This window comes from Drosophila mojavensis, unplaced genomic scaffold, assembly GCF_018153725.1.
Source record: "Drosophila mojavensis isolate 15081-1352.22 unplaced genomic scaffold, ASM1815372v1 contig_81, whole genome shotgun sequence".
In the NCBI taxonomy this organism is placed as follows: domain Eukaryota; kingdom Metazoa; phylum Arthropoda; class Insecta; order Diptera; family Drosophilidae; genus Drosophila; species Drosophila mojavensis.
The window spans coordinates 2,201,750-2,222,489 of record NW_025318907.1 but is presented as its reverse complement, the minus strand read 5'-3'; the positions used below and the strand labels follow the sequence as shown (position 1 = coordinate 2,222,489).

Genomic DNA, 20,740 nt, shown 5'->3' with positions numbered 1-20,740 from the left:
ATGGCGCAGCGTTGGATACGGTTCGCTCTTTGGAAATTTCTAATGATAATTATACAATTGCCGTAAATTTATTAAAGCAGAGATATGATAACCGACGTTTAATCTTCCAGGCCCACATCGTAAAGATCTTAGGTCTCAAAAGAGTAGAAAACGGATCCATAATCAAGCTGCGTGAGCTATCTGACAGCTTCAATGTCCATATGCGTGCGCTCAGTAGTCTGGGCACAACAGAGCAGATAGCCAGTGCCATGATTGCTCAGATACTGCTACAGAAGCTTGATGAGGCCTCACAAGCTAAATGGGAAGAGAAATTGGACAACTCAGAGACGGCTCTTCAGATACCCAGATATGAAGAAGTCTCCTCATTTCTTGAGCTTCGTTGCCGTACTTTGGAATCGATGAAATTTGCTCTTACAAACTATTCGTCAAGTAAGCCGATGAATTCTTGCAGTAAGGTTGCTACCAGTAGATCAGCATTTCTCGTAACCGGCCACAGTACTCACAGTTGCAATTTTTGTAATGATCTTGAGCACACAATCTACAAATGCCCAAGATTCGCAAACTTGTCTCCTAGTCTTCGCCTGAATGAGGTCCGAAAGGCTGGCTTATGTTTGAATTGTCTCAAGGGAGGTCATCAGTCGCGACAATGTGGCTCGCGCAGTTGTCGGGTCTGTGGAGTCAAGCATCATACGCTTCTTCATCTCGGCCACTCCAGCACATCGCAGGCAGCAATTCCGCCCCATCAACAATCTTCAACATCAAGAGTACAGACCATCCCTCAGCCCTCAGCACCAGCCACTACTCTCTTATCCAAGGATCGGCACAGCGATGTTGTGCTCCTGGCTACCGCAGTGGTTCTGGCAAGGAATCGGTTTGGCGAGCTTGTTCCTTGTCGTGCACTTTTAGATTCAGGCTCTCAACTACATCTCATTACAGCCAGATTTGCGAATCTCCTGCAACTTAAGAGAACAAAATCGGTGGCATCTGTATGCGGCGTAGGCGACTCCAATGTTGCCATGGATGGCAGCAGCATTTGCCTCACTCTTCAAGCTCATGCATCTGAATATACAACTAGCATAACGGCTATGGTAGCTACAAATATAACTGGCAGGCAGCCCAGTTCTAATGTGAATACGAGCAATTGGAGCATACCGCAAAATATAGTGCTGGCAGATCCAGCTTTCCATAGGCCGCAACGAGTAGATCTGCTTATCGGAGCTAGCCTGTTTTATGATTTGCTCTGTGTGGGACAAATCAAGTTGATGCCTGGACTTCCATTGTTACAGAAGACTCGTCTTGGTTGGGTTGTATCAGGTGGCGAGGCTCGCAACCACAACTCCGTGCTAATAGCTTCAAAGACGCCTTTGGATCCGATTACAGACTCCTGTGCTGATATCAAGTTGGACAGTCTCGTTCGTCGCTTTTGGGAAGTTGAGCGCTGCAGCGATTCCATTGTAAAGTTCAGCAAGGAAGACTCAGACTGCGAAGCGCATTTTGCGAGGCATTACAATCGATTGGCTAGTGGCCAATATACAGTACGCCTGCCTGTTAAGCTTAGTTGTGAGCTTCTTGGAGATTCTTATGAGCAAGCGCGACATCGGTTTCTCAATTTGGAGAAGAAATTGAGTCGTTTGCCGCATATAAAGTCTCAATACTCAGCATTTCTGAAAGAGTATCTTGAACTTGGTCACATGTCACGCGTTCCTCTAAATTCATTCCATCTATGCAGATATTTTCTTCCTCATCACTGCGTTCTGAAGGATGATAGCACAACTACCAAGCTTCGCGTCGTCTTTGATGGATCTGCATCTACAACAACTGGGCATTCGTTGAATGACATTCTAATGTCAGGTCCCGTCATTCAGCCAAAATTAGTCGACATATTATTGCGCTTCCGATCTTATCCAGTTGCACTCACCGGCGATATTTGCAAAATGTATCGTTGCGTGAAAGTACCTGAGCCGGACAGCTATCTACAATGCATTTTATGGAGGAATTCGCCAGATGATGAGTTGGAAGTTTTCAGGCTTGATACGGTAACATATGGAACAAAACCAGCGTCATTTTTGTCTGTGCGCGCCATGCATCAGCTTGCCGTAGATGAAAGGAACGCATTCCCAGTCGGGTCCGACGTACTGCTTCGCGATTTCTATGTTGATGATTTGATTAGTGGAGGAAATTCAGTCGAAGAAGCAAGACTTGTTATGCAAGAGACAGCTGGAATCTTGGCATGTGGGAAGTTTAAATTGAGGAAGTGGTGTTCAAGCCATCCCATGGTACTGGACGGCGTAACAGACTGTGACAAGGAATCGCTCATTAGGTTCAACGATGGCAGCGACATTACAAAGACACTTGGCCTTGCATGGGATCCGGCATCTTATCAACTTCTTTTCTCATATCTAGCTCTGAATTCAGCCTCTAAGCCCTCCAGGCGCTCTGTTCTCTCGTCTATTGCTAGGTTTTATGATCCCCTCGGCCTGGTCGGCCCAGTAATAACGAAAGCTAAAATCTTCTTGCAACAACTCTGGAGGCATAAACTTGATTGGGATGAGAGTCTCCCGTCTGCATGTCACACTGCATGGCTAGACATTTGCAGCAACTTTGGCAATGGTCTTAGTAGTGCATTTCCCAGGCTATCATTAATACCAGGATCGAAGGTTGAGGTCCATGGATTCTGCGATGCCAGCATCGAGGCATACGGAGCTTGCATTTATATTGTATCCAGAGGTCAGCATACCATCAGCAGGTTGCTTTGCTCTAAGTCTCGAGTTGCGCCTCTAAAAACGCTCACGGTTCCCAAGCTGGAACTATGCGGGGCAGAGTTGCTTGCGCGTCTAATGAATGAAGTGGCTCGCTTAGGCATTTTCGCAGGCGAGTTTCATTGTTGGTCTGACTCTACTGTTGCGCTTTCTTGGATCAATGACGAGCCCGGACGATTTAACGTTTTTGTTTCAAATCGCATCGCCACGATACAAGATCTCACATCAGCAATGGAATGGCACTATATACCTACAACACTGAATCCCGCGGATATATTATCTCGGGGTGCATTGCCCTCGGATTTAAATGCATCATTACATTGGTTCAACGGTCCAGGTTTCCTCTGTAAGCCCAGATCTCAGTGGCCAGTCTCAGCACTTCCAGAAAGAACTTCAATTGAGCGTCGAAGAACTGTGCTTCTTGTAAAGGACGCAGTCCATGATGTCTCTATGGACTGCAAGTTTGTGAATTCTTTCGGCCGCTTGCAGCGTACGTTTGCATACGTATCAAAGTTTATTAAAAAAAGTCATGGTCCAGGAATAACCCTAGCAGACATCCGGAACGGCACTCATATACTGTTAAGAATGATTCAACGAACACATCTCTCAGACGACATAAATGCTCTTCGAAATAAAGGAATGGTTCCGTCATCCAGCAGTCTAGCCTCGCTGTCACCGTTCCTTGATGAGATTGGGCTGCTACGTGTCGATGGTCGTCTCAAAAACTCAACTTTAAATTTCGATAGTCGCCATCCAATTATTTTGCCCAAAGTTCATCCAGTAACTAGAGCCATCATAATGCATTTCCATCAGCGAAACTTGCACGCTGGTCCCCGAGCAGTGCTAGCGTTGGTTCGTTCCCAATATTGGCCAATTGGAGGTAGAAAAACTGTAGCCAGTGTAATTCAGAGATGCGTAATTTGCTTTCGTGCAAGGCCCCGACTCGTTGAACACATAATGGCAGATCTACCCAAGGATCGAGTCGACGGCTATCGGGTCTTTGGAGTGACTGGAGTCGACTTTTGCGGACCCTTCTTTTACAAGCCTGAGTCACGAAACAAGGCGCCTGTGAAATGCTACGTTTGTGTGTTTATTTGTTTTGCTACGAAGGCTATTTGGTTGGAGTTAGTCAAGGATTTAACTACCGCGGCATTTTTGCATGCACTTCAACGTTTCATATGCACCAGAGGAAAGCCAAGTCAAATCTGGTCGGATAACGCCACAAACTTTCTTGGTGCCCGCAATCAGCTTCAGGAGTTGAAGCGTCTATTTCTGTCAGACACCCACCAGAAGGCTGTGAAGGATTTCTGTTTGGCAGACTCAATCGAATGGCATTTCATCCCTCCACGATCACCTCACTTTGGTGGCTTGTGGGAGGCTGCAGTGAAGACAGCGAAGCATCATTTTTACCGATGTGTTGGGTCCTCCGTCCTAACTTACGATGAGCTTCGCACACTGGTTTGCAACATCGCTGCTGTCGTTAATTCACGCCCTTTAGTTTCGATTTCAGAGCACCCATCAGACATAGACGTGTTGACTCCTGCGCATTTCCTCAACGGTGGCCCTCCTTCGTCTTTCAGTGAGCCAAACCTAACCGGGCTCAATTTTAATCGTTTGGATGCTTGGCAGCGCGTAAGCTATCTCCAGCAGGTGTTCTGGACTCGTTGGCGGGACGAATATCTCAACTTGTTACAACAGCGAGCGAAATGGAGAACCTCTAAACCTGGCTTGGCTGTTGGCAACATAGTTCTTGTGAAGGATGAGAATCTACCTTCACTTAAGTGGCCACTAGCCAGAATAATCGAACTTATCCCTGGAAGTGATGGCGTTGCACGGGTAGCCCTACTAAAAACTGAAGTTGGCGAGATAAGAAGAGCTACAAATAAGCTGTGCTTGCTGCCCCTAAGGATTCTGTTGAAGACTAAGTCTTCAACGGGGGGGAGGATGTTGGGCTCAGCAATCATCGCTTCATTGTAATTAAGAGCGGCAGTTCATAGAATATGTTATCATGTAAGAGAATTTGTAACGGAGATCACGCTCTCCCTTTTGCGTTGTCTCTTTCACCCACGCACCGGCTCAGCTTAATCCGCCGGCTCGCGTACATTGTAGTTAGTATGCAATTAACTCTTGTTTAGAGCAGATGCAGTGTTAGATTGACTATTACAAACATAGTAGCGGACAGCACGACAGACTAGTCGCTTGCTCGCGTCTATCACATAAACTCTGTAAACTCTAATAATCGCTAATAAACTAATCACTAAGTAAATTCAATCGTTTAATAATTTAAAGCTATTCGAAAAATCTCGATAGCTCAACAACGTCTATTGTGAATTGAAATCAAATCAAGTTTCAGACTACAAATATGCCAGGCTGAAGAAGAAGCAGCAGCTGTCCAGAACTTAGAGCAGTAAATCAATGAAATTTTCTAATTGCTGAAAATAGAGAGCGACAATTTATAGCAAACGTAGTTACAGCTCCATTTGAGCTGCTATAAATTTGAGGAGGGGCACTTCAATGCTCAGCCCATGTCAGCGCTTGGAACATGCTGAAAATTGCATAATGCAGGCAACGAGCGCTTGCTGGTCATCAATTTCAGCTGAGCAAACAGCATTTGCATTTTATGGCAAACTCATTGTCTAGGTCTAACCCTCTGGCATCTGGCATTTGTAATGCATACCAAGGCAGCCAACCGCCAAACAGTTTTAAATTTGCATAAAAATCCATTTTATTAACATTCAAAGGCGATTTCTATCGTCGCCAAATTGAAGAAAAGTAGCTAAACTTGAAAAGGACTCGCACAAAAAAATGGGGGGGAGGGAAAAAAAACTAAACAGAAATAGGGGTGGCGCTACCCTCGGCAAATGCCATGTAAAATGCTCGGGCTAGCAAAGTGCAAGAAAAATTCCTTTGCACTCAACAAAGGAGAAATAAATAACTTTCGAGTCAGATTAGCCAACTTGTCACGAAATGCAAAATGACATTTAATACCCAACGTTCTCCTCATCGTCGTCTTCGTTGAGTGCCTTTGGCCGGGCGTCCTCACTCGATGCCGGTCCGTCGCCAAGACGCATGTCGGCAATGCGATACGATGCGACGATATACATGACTGGACTTGACTTGCACTTGGCATGAAAACATGAAAAATTCCTTAGCCTCCTCCAATGCGGCGGACACAATCCTCACGGACGCACAACGCTCATGCAGCCGCACCGTAGTCGGAGTCGGAATCGGAGTCGGAGTCAGAGTCGGAGGATGCCAGACGACGGCGACAGCCAGCAACATTGTTTCGAGCGTAGCGAAGAAGAAAAATGGCTCTGAAATGCCAGGCCAATGCCAGAGCTATATCAGACCTAAAAAAAAATCAACAAAAAATAGAAAAAATATATATATAAAAGTAAAATAAAAGGGAAAAAGTAATCATTGCAATTTAAAGCGGATAATCTGCACAAGGCTTTGGTGACAACACTGGAAAAAAAAGCGAATGTAAATCTCCCCCTCTCTTTCTCTCTCGGAAAGGGTTCGAGATGGTGCGGTGTGACTGCTATAAAAATGCAGTGAGAATAACAGCGCGATTGCAGCGCGCGCACAATGCAAATATGCTGTACGTCTCACTGTACGGCTGTCCGGCTGTCCAACTGTCCGACTGTCTGCCTGCTCGGCTGTCCGCCTGTCCACCCGTCCGGCTGTCCGTCTATCTGCACGTCTCTTTCCAGCACTCACTCGTTCGCTCTGTGTGCGTGAGTGGACACCATTTGCAATTTTCACACTCGTTTTTCCTTGCTTCGTTTTGGAGCATTTTAAAAATCTTTCTCTACTCTTTTTTTGTCTCGGCCGCGTGGAGGGAGCCAGTCATGCAGATTACAATCGAAATGACATGAAAATGTTTGGTCTGGCACTGGGAGTAAAAAAAAGAAGAGAAAGAAATCTGAGCAGGAGTAAAAGTGGAAATAGAAGCAGCCGCAGCAGCAGCAGCAGCAGCAGCAGCAGAACAGAACTGAAGAGAGCAATCGGCTAGCTAAATGTGTGGCACATTGAGCCAACAAGAAATTGGCCTGCACGCCCAGCCCCCTTCACGCCCCCTGCTGCGAGGCGGCGCACACACATGACAAGCTCCACTTGCCATTTGAGATAATGTCTGCCACGTCGCCATTAGAGCCAAGAACGTGAGCAAGTCCCTCGAGCTGGTGGTGTCTCTGTCTCGCCTGAGCAAGAATAATATCTTATTTGATTGCAATGCCAAATGCAATTTAAATATTTGCCAAGTGACATTGAAAATAACTAACACGAATACACATATACGAGTATATGTATGCAGTCGGAGCTAGTTGCCATAATTCTCAACAATTTCAGTTTATTTGTGTTGCAGTGTTGAAAACAGTGCTGCAAATTAGTGTATTTATGCACGTTTATGAAGAGATGCCAGCTCAATTAGTAAAAGTGAGCTTGACATTGAAGTCTGAATAGTTGATGCTGCTCCTAATGCTTACTACAAATATGTTGCTGAAATTCTTTCGAATATTTTATTCTTGCGGTTCAAGCTAGGACTGTGACTTTATTAACCATATTTTTTACAATTTAATAATGCAATTAAATATTTTATTTTAAAATATAATTTATGAAGATATTTTTTTATGATATTATCAATATCTATTAAAAATTAAATTTTCCTTATTATTTATAAAATAATATTATTTTTATATATAATTTATATTTTTTAATTTACTTATGTTTTTATTTAATTTATTTTTTCCATTTATTTATTTATCTTTTTTATTTTATTTTCTGCATATTTTATTATTATTATAATATTTTATTTTATATTATTTTAAAATTTTATTTTTTATTTCAAATTGTTAGTTTTTTTTCTATTTGTTTATATAATTTTATTTATTTTCTTATATATTTATCTATTTATTATATTTGTTTATTTATTATATACATATTTTTATTTCATTTATTTAATTTTATTTTATATTTATTTTCTTTTTTTATCATATATAATTTTTTTTTTTAATATTATTTTGCTGTGTTTCGTTTCATACTGATTTCTTTTCAGCAAAAAATTTAAAACCCTAAAAATTTAGGTTTTTATTACAAAGTGAGTGTAACTGGATTCTAGTTTTCCTTTTTACTCTATTCACAACCATTTCTAAAGAACCTTGTCCCTAAAGAGTTTCATAATTGATATACTCATACACACTCTAGCTCACTTTAGTTAGCTGCATAAGCACTGCATCGATTTAGTCATCAAATTGAACATTTAAACAAAGTATGTTGCCTGCACATTTAGGTAGTGAATTGACCTATTTTATCGACTCGCAACCAAATCGGGCTGAATCGCATGGTCGACGCTTCATGGCAACGGTTGCCTGCCAATCAGCTGCAATTAACCCAGATACGAGGCATGCCAACACAAGCGATGGCAACAAGTAACAGTGCCACCAGCTGTGCAACTGGCAACTGTGCAACTGCCAAGTGGCAAGTAGCACACTAAAAAATCACATTTGTATTTAATTATTGGAAATTAGAGCAGCGCCTGTGAATGCAAGGGGAGCAGCCGCGTTTTATAGACAGCTTGTAAAAGCATTTAAAACCAAGTGACAAACTGGTAAAAAGAGGGTGTTAGAGATAGTGATAGAGAGAGAGAGGGAGAGAGCGGTGGAGTGGGATAGAGAGATAGACAGACACAGATGCGACTGGTTTGCCATCATTGAATCTGTTGCTGCTGCTGCGACTGGAACTGTAAGTGCTGCCGTTGCTGTTGTTGAATAAACTCAATCGAAGCATTAAATTACAGCCAATGGCGCCAATAAGCACAAACAAATAATCCAAAAGTGCCTGAGCGAGGCAGCGAACGGGTTTTCGCCATTGCCTTTGAAGCCAGCCCGCATGTTGCCTGCTTTCAGGCTGCTGTTGCTGCTGCTGCTGCTGCTGTTGCTGTTGCTGCACGAGTCGCAGCTCGTAAATTGATGTGCAAAGAAATTTGTTTGTTTGGCGTCAATAAATATTTTGTGTATTGATCAAAATTGCAAATCATCGGCAGCAACAAATTGCATGCAAATTATTGTTTGGCTCACAAACATTTCAGGTTTTGTGTGCGACAAATAATTGAGCTAATTAATTGGCAACCAATATTTCTTTCAGCTTCCACTTGTTCAGCAGCCAGTAATTTTATTGTAATGCCAACGGCGCTATAATAGACTAAAGCAAATCCGTTGGACTATCAAAATGCATTTTATTCACTGCACACAAATTGGATTAAATTTATTTTGTGCAACAATAAAAAATTGCTTTTAAAATCCATTTATACCCAGCATGGGCAAAGGGTTAGGGTGGGGAGTGTAGGGCGTGAATTGAAAAGATTAATATTGGGAGGGTAGAGAGAGTGAGAGAGAGAGAGAGAAAGGGGACAAGTAAGGAATACCTGAGATGTTTATCAATTATTTTATATAGTATTATTTAAATATACTTTAATTTATTTTTTATTTTTTATAAAGAGAGTATGTAGCTCAAATATAATTTGATTTAATTTTTATAGTTTACTTATCAAATATAATTGATTTATATATCTAATCGATATCACCCATTTTTCTACAGGGTATCTCCCAGTCTATCGATTGTCAATCGACCGCCTTCTGTTTCTGCTACATATTTTTTTATGCATTCGCCCAGCATTTGTCAAGCTGAATTGGCATTGAGAAATATGCAAACAAATATTTGTGCAAGTATTTTTGCAATTCGTGTTATTTGCCAAATAACATCAACAGTGAATAAAATTTTGTTTATGTGTGTGTGTGGGTGTGTGTGTGCAGAGTGAACAATTTTTTTTTTAACAACAATTATATGAAAGTTAGCGGCTGGGAGAGAGTTTTCTCTCTCTCTGTCTTTCTCCCTCTCTGTATTTCATTTTGTTCACGCCATAAATCTTGCAGAGCTTTCATTGCGTCATAAATTGTGAATGCCAACAAAAAGAAGAAGCAACAAAAAATAAAAGTGAAAATTGTGAACTACGTGCTCCTGTTTCGAGCCCAGGCAAACAATCAATTTATGCATACATATAAATATTTTGCATGCTTTTCGCTTCCTTTTTCCTCTCCTTTTTTTTGCGGACAAAGGACTCGGCCATGGGCGTAGGCGGGGGCAGCTCCGTTCGCCTGGGCATGTGTAAATATTTGTTAACTTCATTTGCTCTGAATTAAATATAATTTACATGCATATTTGTTTGACAGTCTGCGCACCCAATTCGCCGCACACACACACACACACACACACGTACACTCGCTGAAATTGTATTAAATCTTTTTTCTACATGCCACGTTGCATGCAGCCCGCTGCCCTGGGGCATTAGTCCGAACTCATTATAATTATTGTTGACATTTAGGCCACCACTCAAAAAAGTACAGAAAAACACAAAAAAGGGAACAAAAAAAAAACACAACGTATGTAAAGGTACTTGATGATTCGGCGGCTTAATCCGTGGCCATAATTACACCTGCTAATGATGCGAAATTACTTTTTATCGATTTAATATGAGGTTTGTTTGGCTTTTTTCCATTTTTACTGTTGTTCGGTATTTTTTTTTTTTTTTTGTGCAGCTTGATTGCATATCTGCAGTCAACATTTTCACATTACGTGCAGTTAATTGTTTTTCTTTCTCCCTTTTTTTTTAGTGAGAGAATTTTCATATTCGAAATTATGACATGACAGCACGACAGCAATGCGTCATTTTGACTGCATTGAATCAATCAGATTTCCGTTATGGATCAAACATATATCTAAAAGGTTTCATTGTATTTGTGGGACACTGAGATTTTATACAATGTTATTAAAATATCAGGAAAAATTCGAGTTTCTCTTAATTCAAGTGTGAGGCTAGCAGAAAATTATGTATTCATGTATAAAAAAATATGTTTTCTTTATATTTATATTTTTTATACATTTCCTTAAATATAATATTATATTTAATATTTTTAATTAATTTGAAGAAAAATCAGAGTTTCTCTCTGAATATTAAAGTGTTAAGCTGTTATATATTACACCTACATATATGGGGCATTAGGTCTCTAATGTTATTTCAGTGCTTTCTTTTATGCTTATTTTATATGTTAGCTCTGAAATAAATTAACCTTAAGAGATCAAAGCTTTATCGTGATTTATTAAATCACATTGAAAATACACTTAAATAAAACATTAAGGTAAGCCCTTCCACTGGCAATTTATATAAACGTTATTCAACACTGTTGCGCATAATTTATGCAGTTGGCCACACGCTAACATAAATTTAGGCTAGAATGCGCGAAGCGTGAAGCATTAACATTAATGACGTCACAGTCTCAATCAGACTAAAGTTAATGTAAACAAAAGAATTATTCTATTTGTAAGATAAATTTCATGAACTGTTTATAAACTTTGTGTATCATATTTTTTAAATATTATAAATAAATAATTTATAAATATTTTAGAAACATGAATTCTAAACAGAAAGAGAAATTTCATGAACTGTTTATAAACTTTGTGTATCACATTTTTTAAATATTATAAATAAATAATTTAGAAATATTTTAGAAACATGAATTCTAAACAGAAATTTTTGACTATTTCCAGGGTCGTTGTAATCGTGACAAACCGCCGTGCAAATACTTTCATCCACCACAGCATCTGAAGGATCAGCTGTTGATAAACGGACGCAATCATCTGGCACTCAAGAATGCACTAATGCAACAAATGGGCATGGCGCCCGGCCAGCAGGTCATATCGGGCCAAGTGCCAGCCGTGGTAAGTACACGCCCCCTGACCACTGCCCCCTGCCCGCTGCCCGAAAAGCCGCATAATACTTTAATTGAATATCCTAAGCGCTGGCAAACTGTGGCCCAGCGAGCGAGCGACAGGCGACTAACAAATTTGTGCTATATGAATATTTATAAGCGGATATCCCACTTCAATTTCCACTTGCCTGCGCCCTGCTGCATGACTTTGAATAACACAGAATCGTGTCCGTCCCCCCAGTCCGAAAATGTTGAATGCGCGAAAATGAGCAAGGCGAGGGTGAGACGTAGAGACGGAACATATAATATACTTATAGAAGAAATTCGAGTCAGTTTTTGTCCGGTTCACCCGGGCGCATGCATTATTCATGCCAATGGGGCAGCAGCAGAAGCAGCCGCAGCACTCGCCACTTTTTCTCTTTTACGCCGCAATATTCTAACAAATCGAAATTTAATTCTCAAATTATTTTCAAACATGGCTGCTTTTTCTTTTTGCCTTTCGAAATGGCCTTCTAAATGCCAGCGACCATTAGCCGCAAACGCCGTTGTTCGACACTGAAATGAGTGCTAAAAAATGCATGAAGCTTCATTAACGTGCCGCAGCAATAGGTGGGCGGGTGCTACAAAACTTAAGTGGACTAAACGCTTAGCTGTCATAAGCCATTGCGATAGCCCCGCCTGACACGAAATCTCATTTAAAATTCACTAACACTTGGTGTAAATCATAAGCGTGCGTGGGAATGATGTGGGAATAAGGTGGAAATTAGAGGAATTGCTGTTCATTTTGAAGTGAATCTAGCGGTGAGGTGAAACGTGAAAATAGAGAAAAACTATTTTGAACTATAGGTACCAAAGAAAAATGTATGTGATTCGCTGATAATATACAAATTTCAGTTATAAAGAAAAACCTGATTATTATATTTTTTTTATGAAAGTTCATAATCGAATGTTGCTAACTCGTCTTCTAGTTGAACTCATTTATAATTTAACGATATTTAGTTAAAATTAAATGCTAACTTAACAAAGCTTCTAATTTTCATTTATGGATTAATCTTCTGATTATTCTTACTGAGCACTGCAGCTGTGAATATAAAAAGTATTGAAGCTTTAATTAAATCATCTTGAATCAAGTCCAATATTTGTTCTGTAAATACTCAACCATAATCATTATTTTGAACTAAGTTCTATCATATTCTAAAGCTACATTATGAATATAAGATGAACATCCTCAATTAACTTCAATCAACCAACTTAAGATTAAAGTTTGAATGTCATCTTCATATTACAGTGATCAAGTAGATAGAGGGAAGTACAGCAAGACAGAAGATTACGATTACATAAATAGGAGAAACACCAAAATCTCCTACTTATAATAAAAGAGTTTATTATTACATATTAAATCAACTCATTAAATATAAAATCCTCAAGCTTTTTTCAAGATTAGAGCTGCCTCTCTTTAGTAGATTAAATACTGCTGAAAGCTATTTATAAGATTCCAATTCTATTCAGCCCATAATGGACTCCATAAGACGTTCTTTGAGTGATTAACATCTGATTGATTGATTGATTGATTGATAGTTTGCCACTGACATGATGTATTAAATATTTGATTCTCTTATCTTTTTTTTATGTACAGGCCGCAAATCCCTACTTGACTGGCATACCAGCCAATACATACAGTCCTTACTATGCAACCGGACACTTAGTGCCTACTTTGCTGGGACCCGATCCGACGGCCGTCGCCTCACAGCTGGGCCCGGTGGTGCCACAGACCGTGCAAGTGGCCCAACAGAAAATTCCACGCTCCGACAGATTAGAGGTGAGTGACAGTTGTTGCCTTCTATCGATTTGTATTCATTGACTATCGACTGCAATAGAGGCCAATGAAATGAATTGCATTTATATGTGAATTGTGCTTTAATTTACGCTTACGTTTATTGTGTTTATCGTTTATCGGTTATCGTTTATCGTTTATCGTTTTATCGTATTAATTTCGTACACACAATGACAAACAAAATGCCAAGAGAAACGATTTTCTTTGGACTTGTTTTCATTATAATTTCTATTCGCATGCCAATTTGTTGAGTTCTTTATTTAACTATGATTTATTATTGTTACAATTATCATTATTATTATGTATTTCTTCTTATAAGACCTAATATTTTTAACTATGTATCAAAGATATTGCAACTAAAAACAATGTACAGCGTTTTAAGTTCTCTTCAGTTCTGCCAAAAAGATAATAATAATTATATGAAATTATAACGAAACAATAATCATTAACAATTCGTTGATAATAAAAATTGATTTGATCTACTTGACACACATTCGTATTTGAAGACTTGAACTTTTGTCTAACAAAAAAAAGAAGATCGTTCTACTTATTCTTATGTCTGATGTAATACTTTTCATTTTGATTTTGACATATGATATATCTATATACGCTATATGGTACCGTGTCTATTTTATTTTGTTTCGGTAACAATTCTCTCAGGTGTCGGAAGTCTGGCACAGTTTTTGTTTATATTAAACGTCAAAGAAACGAAGCGCTTTCAAGAAGCAGCTGCTACCCTGCCAAGCTTACGGCAAGCGCTTTCAAAACATATATTATCTTCCCAGTGCATTTGTATATAAAGCAAGAAAAAACCAACAGACCAACAATAAAATATATAAATTTACAATTCTGTGCACAAATCCTTTTACCAATAATACATAATTTTTGTTTCTTATTCCTAGCTGGCATAAGTTTTTGAATAGCTAAAATTTTATTTGTTTAAAATATGAATAAAATTTAATTTATTTATGATCTTTTCCAACTCAGCTAGCTAGATCTAGTAGATCCCAGGTTTGACTTGGGCAAAACTTTGTTTTCGATTTTATTTGAAATATATATTCATTTTTTAAAGCTAGGCTTTATGTTAACTGCAATGTAAGTAAACATTGCTTTACATGGATCTGTTATTAGACATTTCTTAGACCGTTGATTAGGTTAGCTTTAGTTTATATATGGTTCGATTTTGTTACTCCTCCTATAGAAAATGTTAAAGTTATGGAGTTCCATAGATGAATTAGTTTATTTTTCCATACCTTTCCCATTAGGACAATCTACTCCAGTTCTGTTTATCGATCCTCTACAGGTTGTAGCTTTTAATGTGTTTACTCCTAATCCTTGCATTTGCCTTGTTTGTTTTATACTTTTGTTTATTGTGTTCCTCTGTTGTTCTCAAGTGCAAAACTTACAAAAAACTAAACTAATCGGCTCGCTCTAAAATAACCAAATATGGTGCGGACTGAACCGAAATGAAAGTTAGTCCACGCCAAATCTGCTGTCCAAAAAAAAACCCTAGCATATATATGTGTATGTATCGATCTATATACCTAACATATATACTACATGCATATGGAAGCATGCGCTGCAAAACCAATTACAACAACAACTACAACAACAAATCGGCTCTAACACCCAAAATGAATCAAATGAAAATGCATTGAAAGTTGTTGCGTTTCGCCTACTTAACTTTACTTTTCAAGTAAACAACAACAAAAACAACAATTTAAAAACTGAACAGTTACTGAATATCCTTCCATTATTTCCAATACACACACACCACACACACCACACACACACACACTATGTGCAAAAAAAATAAAATTGAATTACGAAATATAAACAACAACACCTCGCCTTTTGTACACACACACACCACACACACACACATCAACACTCTGAACCACAACTGCTGCCACTTTTGCTATTGCTGCCCGCCAACAACAACAACCAACAACCAACAACAACAACAACCAACTACTACAACAAACAATCTGTAATCCGCAAACTGCAATCAACTGTGCAACCAACACAACAACAACAACAACAAAAAACAACATGAACCACCTCAACAACAACAACAACAATTATCCAAAATACGACGCCGTATCCAAAACAAAATAAAAAATCCAAAAACCAAAATCCAAAAAACAAAAAAAACCTAAAAATGTGTTTCCAGGTCTGTCGCGAATTCTTGCGCGGCGCCTGCAAACGGGCCGAGTCGGAATGCCGGTTCGCGCATCCGCAGGAGAGCGTCGCGCGGCACGACGATGGTTCCATAACGGTTTGCATGGACGCCGTGAAGGGCAGATGCGCACGTGACCCCTGCCGCTACTTTCATCCCCCCCTGCACCTACAGGCACAATTAAAAGCGGCCCAAACACGCGCCACCGCTGTCGCTGCTGCAGCTGCGGTATGGCTATTTCTATATTTACTTTTTATACTTTCTCTTTCTTTAAACAAAAAAATTACAATAATAATACAAAGAAAAAATCCTAATCGCCCAGCCCAGCCCAGCCCACAAACCAATCCCCCAGCTAACCCACAGCCTAACCCTATACCATTGCTGTCTCTCTCTCTCTCTCACTCACTTAAAGTGACGGAACGTGCGAGAGAGAGAGAGGCAGCTAATTTTTTTTTTTTTTTTTTTTGCATTTTCTTTATGAGTCGCAAAATTTATTTTTTTATTTTTTTTTATATTTCCTCATTTTTGCGCCAGCTGCTCCAATTTCTGCTATTAATTTCAGCTTATTCAAGTAAATTTTTCTTGGAAAACTTATTAATTTTCGTCACTCTGTTGCTTAATAGAGCAATTCATAATATTTTGTGTTTCGCTTCAACAAAGATAAACCAAACGAAACACTTTTACTACCCGCACTAAGAAACTTTCACAAACACACAAAGTATGCAAACAATTTTTTGTACTCTTTTCACTCCTAGTAAAATATATACAAATATACATATATATATATAGCCAAAAATATTTGTAGAATTTAAGTTTTCATGGAAAATTTGCTTTGAATAGAGACTGCGAAACTCTGATGCTGTTCAACAGCTGTTAGCCCAATGTTAACTGCATGCTATAGCCATATATACCCATATATACCCATTAGCCCTAGTGTTTATTGAGAGCAAAATTCGATGAAAACCTAATGCTGCATGTAAACGATTTAATTAACTTTATGCAAACCTAAGCACAACAGCAAATAAATAACTGCAAATTTACACACAATCACACACACAGACACAGCCACAGAGATAGGGGGAAAAAAGAGCAAACAAACTGATAAATAAATATAATATAAATTATGATATTTGATTCAACCCACACTTGGAATTAAAATTGGAAAAATTATTGCGTGTGTAATTTGCAGTTGTAATTCAAATTTAATCAAGTGCATAAATTTCATAATATAGAGTTTAATGCTTAATTAAAAACTCATTTAGGCGGTGTTTAATTCGGTTTGCCCTAACTTTCAGTTTTAAATAATTGCAAAGTTTTCCTATCAACATAATTTGTGCATTAAGTTTCGGGAACTATTCAAATGAAAAGTTTCGAATTTAGCAACATGTTTCCAGTGGGTTTAAGTGCTGAGGATGCTAAATCAATATTTGGCTTAGATACATACTCGGCCGTTTAGTAGAGACTTAAGCACACATCTACGTAAGATGTTCAATAAGTAAATAAATGAAATGCAACAAAACAGCCCCAAAAATTACATTTTAAACAATTTGACTTTACGCAAGAAAATAATAGCACACACGCACAGCACTAAACATTGTTTGTGTGTGTGTGTGTGTGTGTGCCAAGCTCATAATCCCGCAAACACACACAGACAGAGAAAGAGAGAGAGGGAGAGAGAGAGAGAGAGAGAGAGAGAGAGAGTGAGACAGCAACTGACAGGGATTGGCATTCAACAACATGGAAAATATGTTGAAGCTGCACATAAAACACGCCATAAATGTTGATTTTCGTTGGGGAAAATTAACATTTATTACAACGCGTTAAAACTTTGAGCACGCAGCAGTCAGCCAGCCAAAAACACACACACACACACACGCACGCACACAGGCACACGTGGGCGCACGTTCATGATTGCCCAACTCACACATGTGCGGCTGCCCTCTTTCTCTGTGTGTGTGTTTGCTCTGGTCCTGCCTCGTCCATGGGGTCCTGCCTATGCGCCGCACTTAATTCGCGACTTAATTGCTTTTGGCTGAAAATTTATTTGACGCTGCGCAACAGCAACAACAACAACAACAACATAAACGTCGAGTCTCTAGCAGGGCTCCTTCTGCCGGCTGTTCCGCCCCCACTGCGTCCACATTGTCAGCTCCAAACATGACACACATAATTGCAGCATAATATCGCATAAAGTGAAAAATTGTTGCAGCATTTTAGGCGTAATTCAATCGAGCCCCAGACCAGGCACGACAAACGTGATTATTGTATCAAATTGTCCTTTGAAATTGCATCAACACGCACACACACACACACACAGAGAGAGAGAGAGAGGCCTTGTTGCCAGCTCGTTTTATCTCTGCCTCTGTCTCTTTCTCTGTCTCTTTCACGCCCATACGCATTTAAGCAGAGCAGCGCATAATTTTATTTATGGGCGCAGGCTTAATATGATTATGAGCTTCAGCCAAAAAGAATTTATATATATAAAAGAATACATATATATATGTATATGGGCTTGTGTGTGTGTGTGTTTGGGGTTTCTGCTGTTGCACCTGCTCTGAACGTTTTAAATGCATATAAAAATGCCAATTTTGGTAATTATTATTATATGGCTCGTTAAATGTGGCCCCGGTTGTGCTCATAGCCCGTAGCTAATTAATTATATATTAGCAATTAGTTTCATAAATATATGAGTGTATATTATTAAATATATTCTATACATATCTATATGCATACCTTATCATATACACTTTAGATTATAGTTCTCATTCTCTCTATCGTTGTCTCCTCCTTATTTTCTTTTATAAATCTTGCTTTGATAGTGCAACAAAATCTATCCAAATTTTTACTCAAATCAAATTTTCCAAATTTCTTAAACTATTTCTGTTGTTATCGTATCAGAGCCTCTCATAAAAACTAACCGATTGTCTCGTCGATGCAGCGCTGCTCTAAATTGCATATAAAACAAAATACTTTGTCCTCCAATATCATCAAGTTACATTCTAATCTATATACCAAAAGAAACTCCCAAGATTTATGTGAGAAATTCCCTCGCCCCAGCTAGCTGTAACTCATAATGGTCTATATACTACCTAAAATATTTAAATATACATATATATATTTTAAGCTTTTATTTGTTTTCCTTTTTTTGTGTGTCTACCCTTCTACCCCTCTTTAGAAACTGTCCCTAGACTATCTAAATATACTCAAATCATATATAATTCTATGTATATATAAACCAAATGTAACTGTATTGGGGTTATTGATGCATGTTGCCAGCGCTTGAGTGGAAAATAATTCAAATATATTTAATCTTAAATCCAAAAAAAAAAATAATAATAATAATTTTTCATTTCCACTCGAGTCCGTTCAGTCCTCAATTTTAATATGCTGAGCCCCAAGCCCAACCTCAAGAAAAATAACTTATTTTATGCCTAACTATATACTCGTATTTATACCTAAATCTTTTCTTAAATGTTGTTATTTTATACACACACACACAAACAAAAAAAAACATAGCAACAACATGAACATTGAATACATAATGAAAACTGAAACACGCATTACGCATACGCCCCGCGAGCCCAAACTGCCCAAGCCACCAGAATATATATGTATATGTAGATGTATATTTTTGTACATTTTATTTGGTTGCGTTAAGCAAAATGTTATTTATTAATATTATTTAATCTGTTTTTATTTACATTTTAAGTATTTTTACTGTCCCTGTACCCTGAACATGCATATGACCCCAATAAAAAAAAAAAAAAACAACTTCGCCTGCTCCGCATAACAACGCAAAAAAAAATTAGCCGTATATTTCAAGAGGCCCGGGGCATGCCCGAAATATGTCAACTGTCGAATCAAAGCTACAGTTCGAACTGTGCTCCGCATCCTGCCTGTGCTGCCAGTGTCCTGCAGTGAGCCAACCCCAAACTATAATCCTCATGTAAGCGTGACACGGGAACAGCAGCTATAACAAAAAAAAAAGTTTGTAGCTGCCAGCAGGCTGCAGGACATGACCCGCTGTGAGGCTTCATTTGTGCTGCCCTCTCTTCTTCTTGTTCTTCTTTTTTTTGTCTGTCCTGACCAAAAATGTAAATGTCAACCTGTGCCTGGCTGCCTGGCTGCTGGCAGGACGCACTGAACGACGACACGGATTAGTCGGCAGGATAACGTTTGAACCGGAAAATTAACTAAAAGCAGAGATTTCCATGCCAATGAATTGTCCAGCTGCAATGCTGCCCGCCCAGCCTGCCTGCCTATCGAGTACATGTGGGGTATATTGGTTATGAGAACGTGTTGGCAGTGATATATAAAAGATTTGATAAGGCGAATGTCAAGGAGAATGTTTCAGCTGTAGAGTTGAGCTTGAGAATTGATGGAGAGTTGAAAAGTAATTCATTTATATGATGAATATGATATTTGTTATGTTTAGATTAAAATATGTGCTTGCCTTAGGAATTTACAATTCCTATATAACAATAGCCTAGTGTCTATTATGTAGAATAAAGAGAGAATAGAGTGGAAGCAATCATAAGGCTATACGAAAGTCTCTAAACATTTAAGTTTTAGATATACAAATTTTGTTTGAGTAGAAAAGAAAATATTTTAAAGAGAAGTTATAGAATTTGCATAATATCATTCTTTATGATAGTAGGTAACAAAAAAATAAAAAATTTTAAAATTTCATTTATAAAATGCAAGCTGACAGGATCTAGAGATATTCAACAAAATTCGCTTTGATCTTATATAAAGTATGGTTCACAATTACGCTTAAAGGGCATTCACTATGCGCTTTAGTCCAAGTGTCTTCACTTTTTTCTTCAGCACATTTGCTTTTGACCTCAAAAAAACACAATATATACACACGGCAAACACGGTACTCACACACACTCAGACTCACGGCACACACACACAGATATCACACTCATAGGCCAGACCACATATCGCCTTGCCCAAGCGAATTAATCCATTTATAGCATTCATTGGCGGTGACATGAAACAGTTCTCGGCAAAGGCAGCTGAAAAAGCGACTGGCACAACCTGAGCTACGTGTGCCTAGCCAAACATGCTAAAAAAAAAAGAATAGAAAAAAGCACACACACAGAGAGAGAACATGCTCCAAACCAACAGCAACAACAACAACAAATTCGTGAATGCCTCTGCCGCTGCGACTCCATTTAAATGCAAATTTTTTTGCACT

At 38.8% G+C, this 20,740-nt stretch overlaps 1 protein-coding gene across 13 annotated transcripts in view; it reads left to right on the top strand.

Annotated features, from left to right (window-relative positions):
- LOC6580505 (protein muscleblind) overlaps positions 1 to 20,740 on the top strand; it is a 186,317-nt gene that overhangs the window by 143,416 nt on the left and 22,161 nt on the right. For 9 of the 13 annotated variants that reach the window (XR_006357922.1, XR_006357921.1, XR_006357919.1 and 6 more), the window contains exons 3-5: positions 11,364 to 11,534; positions 13,161 to 13,343; positions 15,532 to 15,765. Coding sequence is in view for 9 of the 13 variants with exons in the window: in XM_044011203.1 (XP_043867138.1) it covers positions 11,364 to 11,534; positions 13,161 to 13,343; positions 15,532 to 15,765 (588 nt within the window). In the remaining 4 variants the exon portion in view is untranslated. The remainder of the gene's footprint in view (positions 1 to 11,363; positions 11,535 to 13,160; positions 13,344 to 15,531; positions 15,766 to 20,740) is intronic. The other 4 variants (XM_044011200.1, XM_044011201.1, XM_032730215.2 and 1 more) reach the window with 1 other exon arrangement.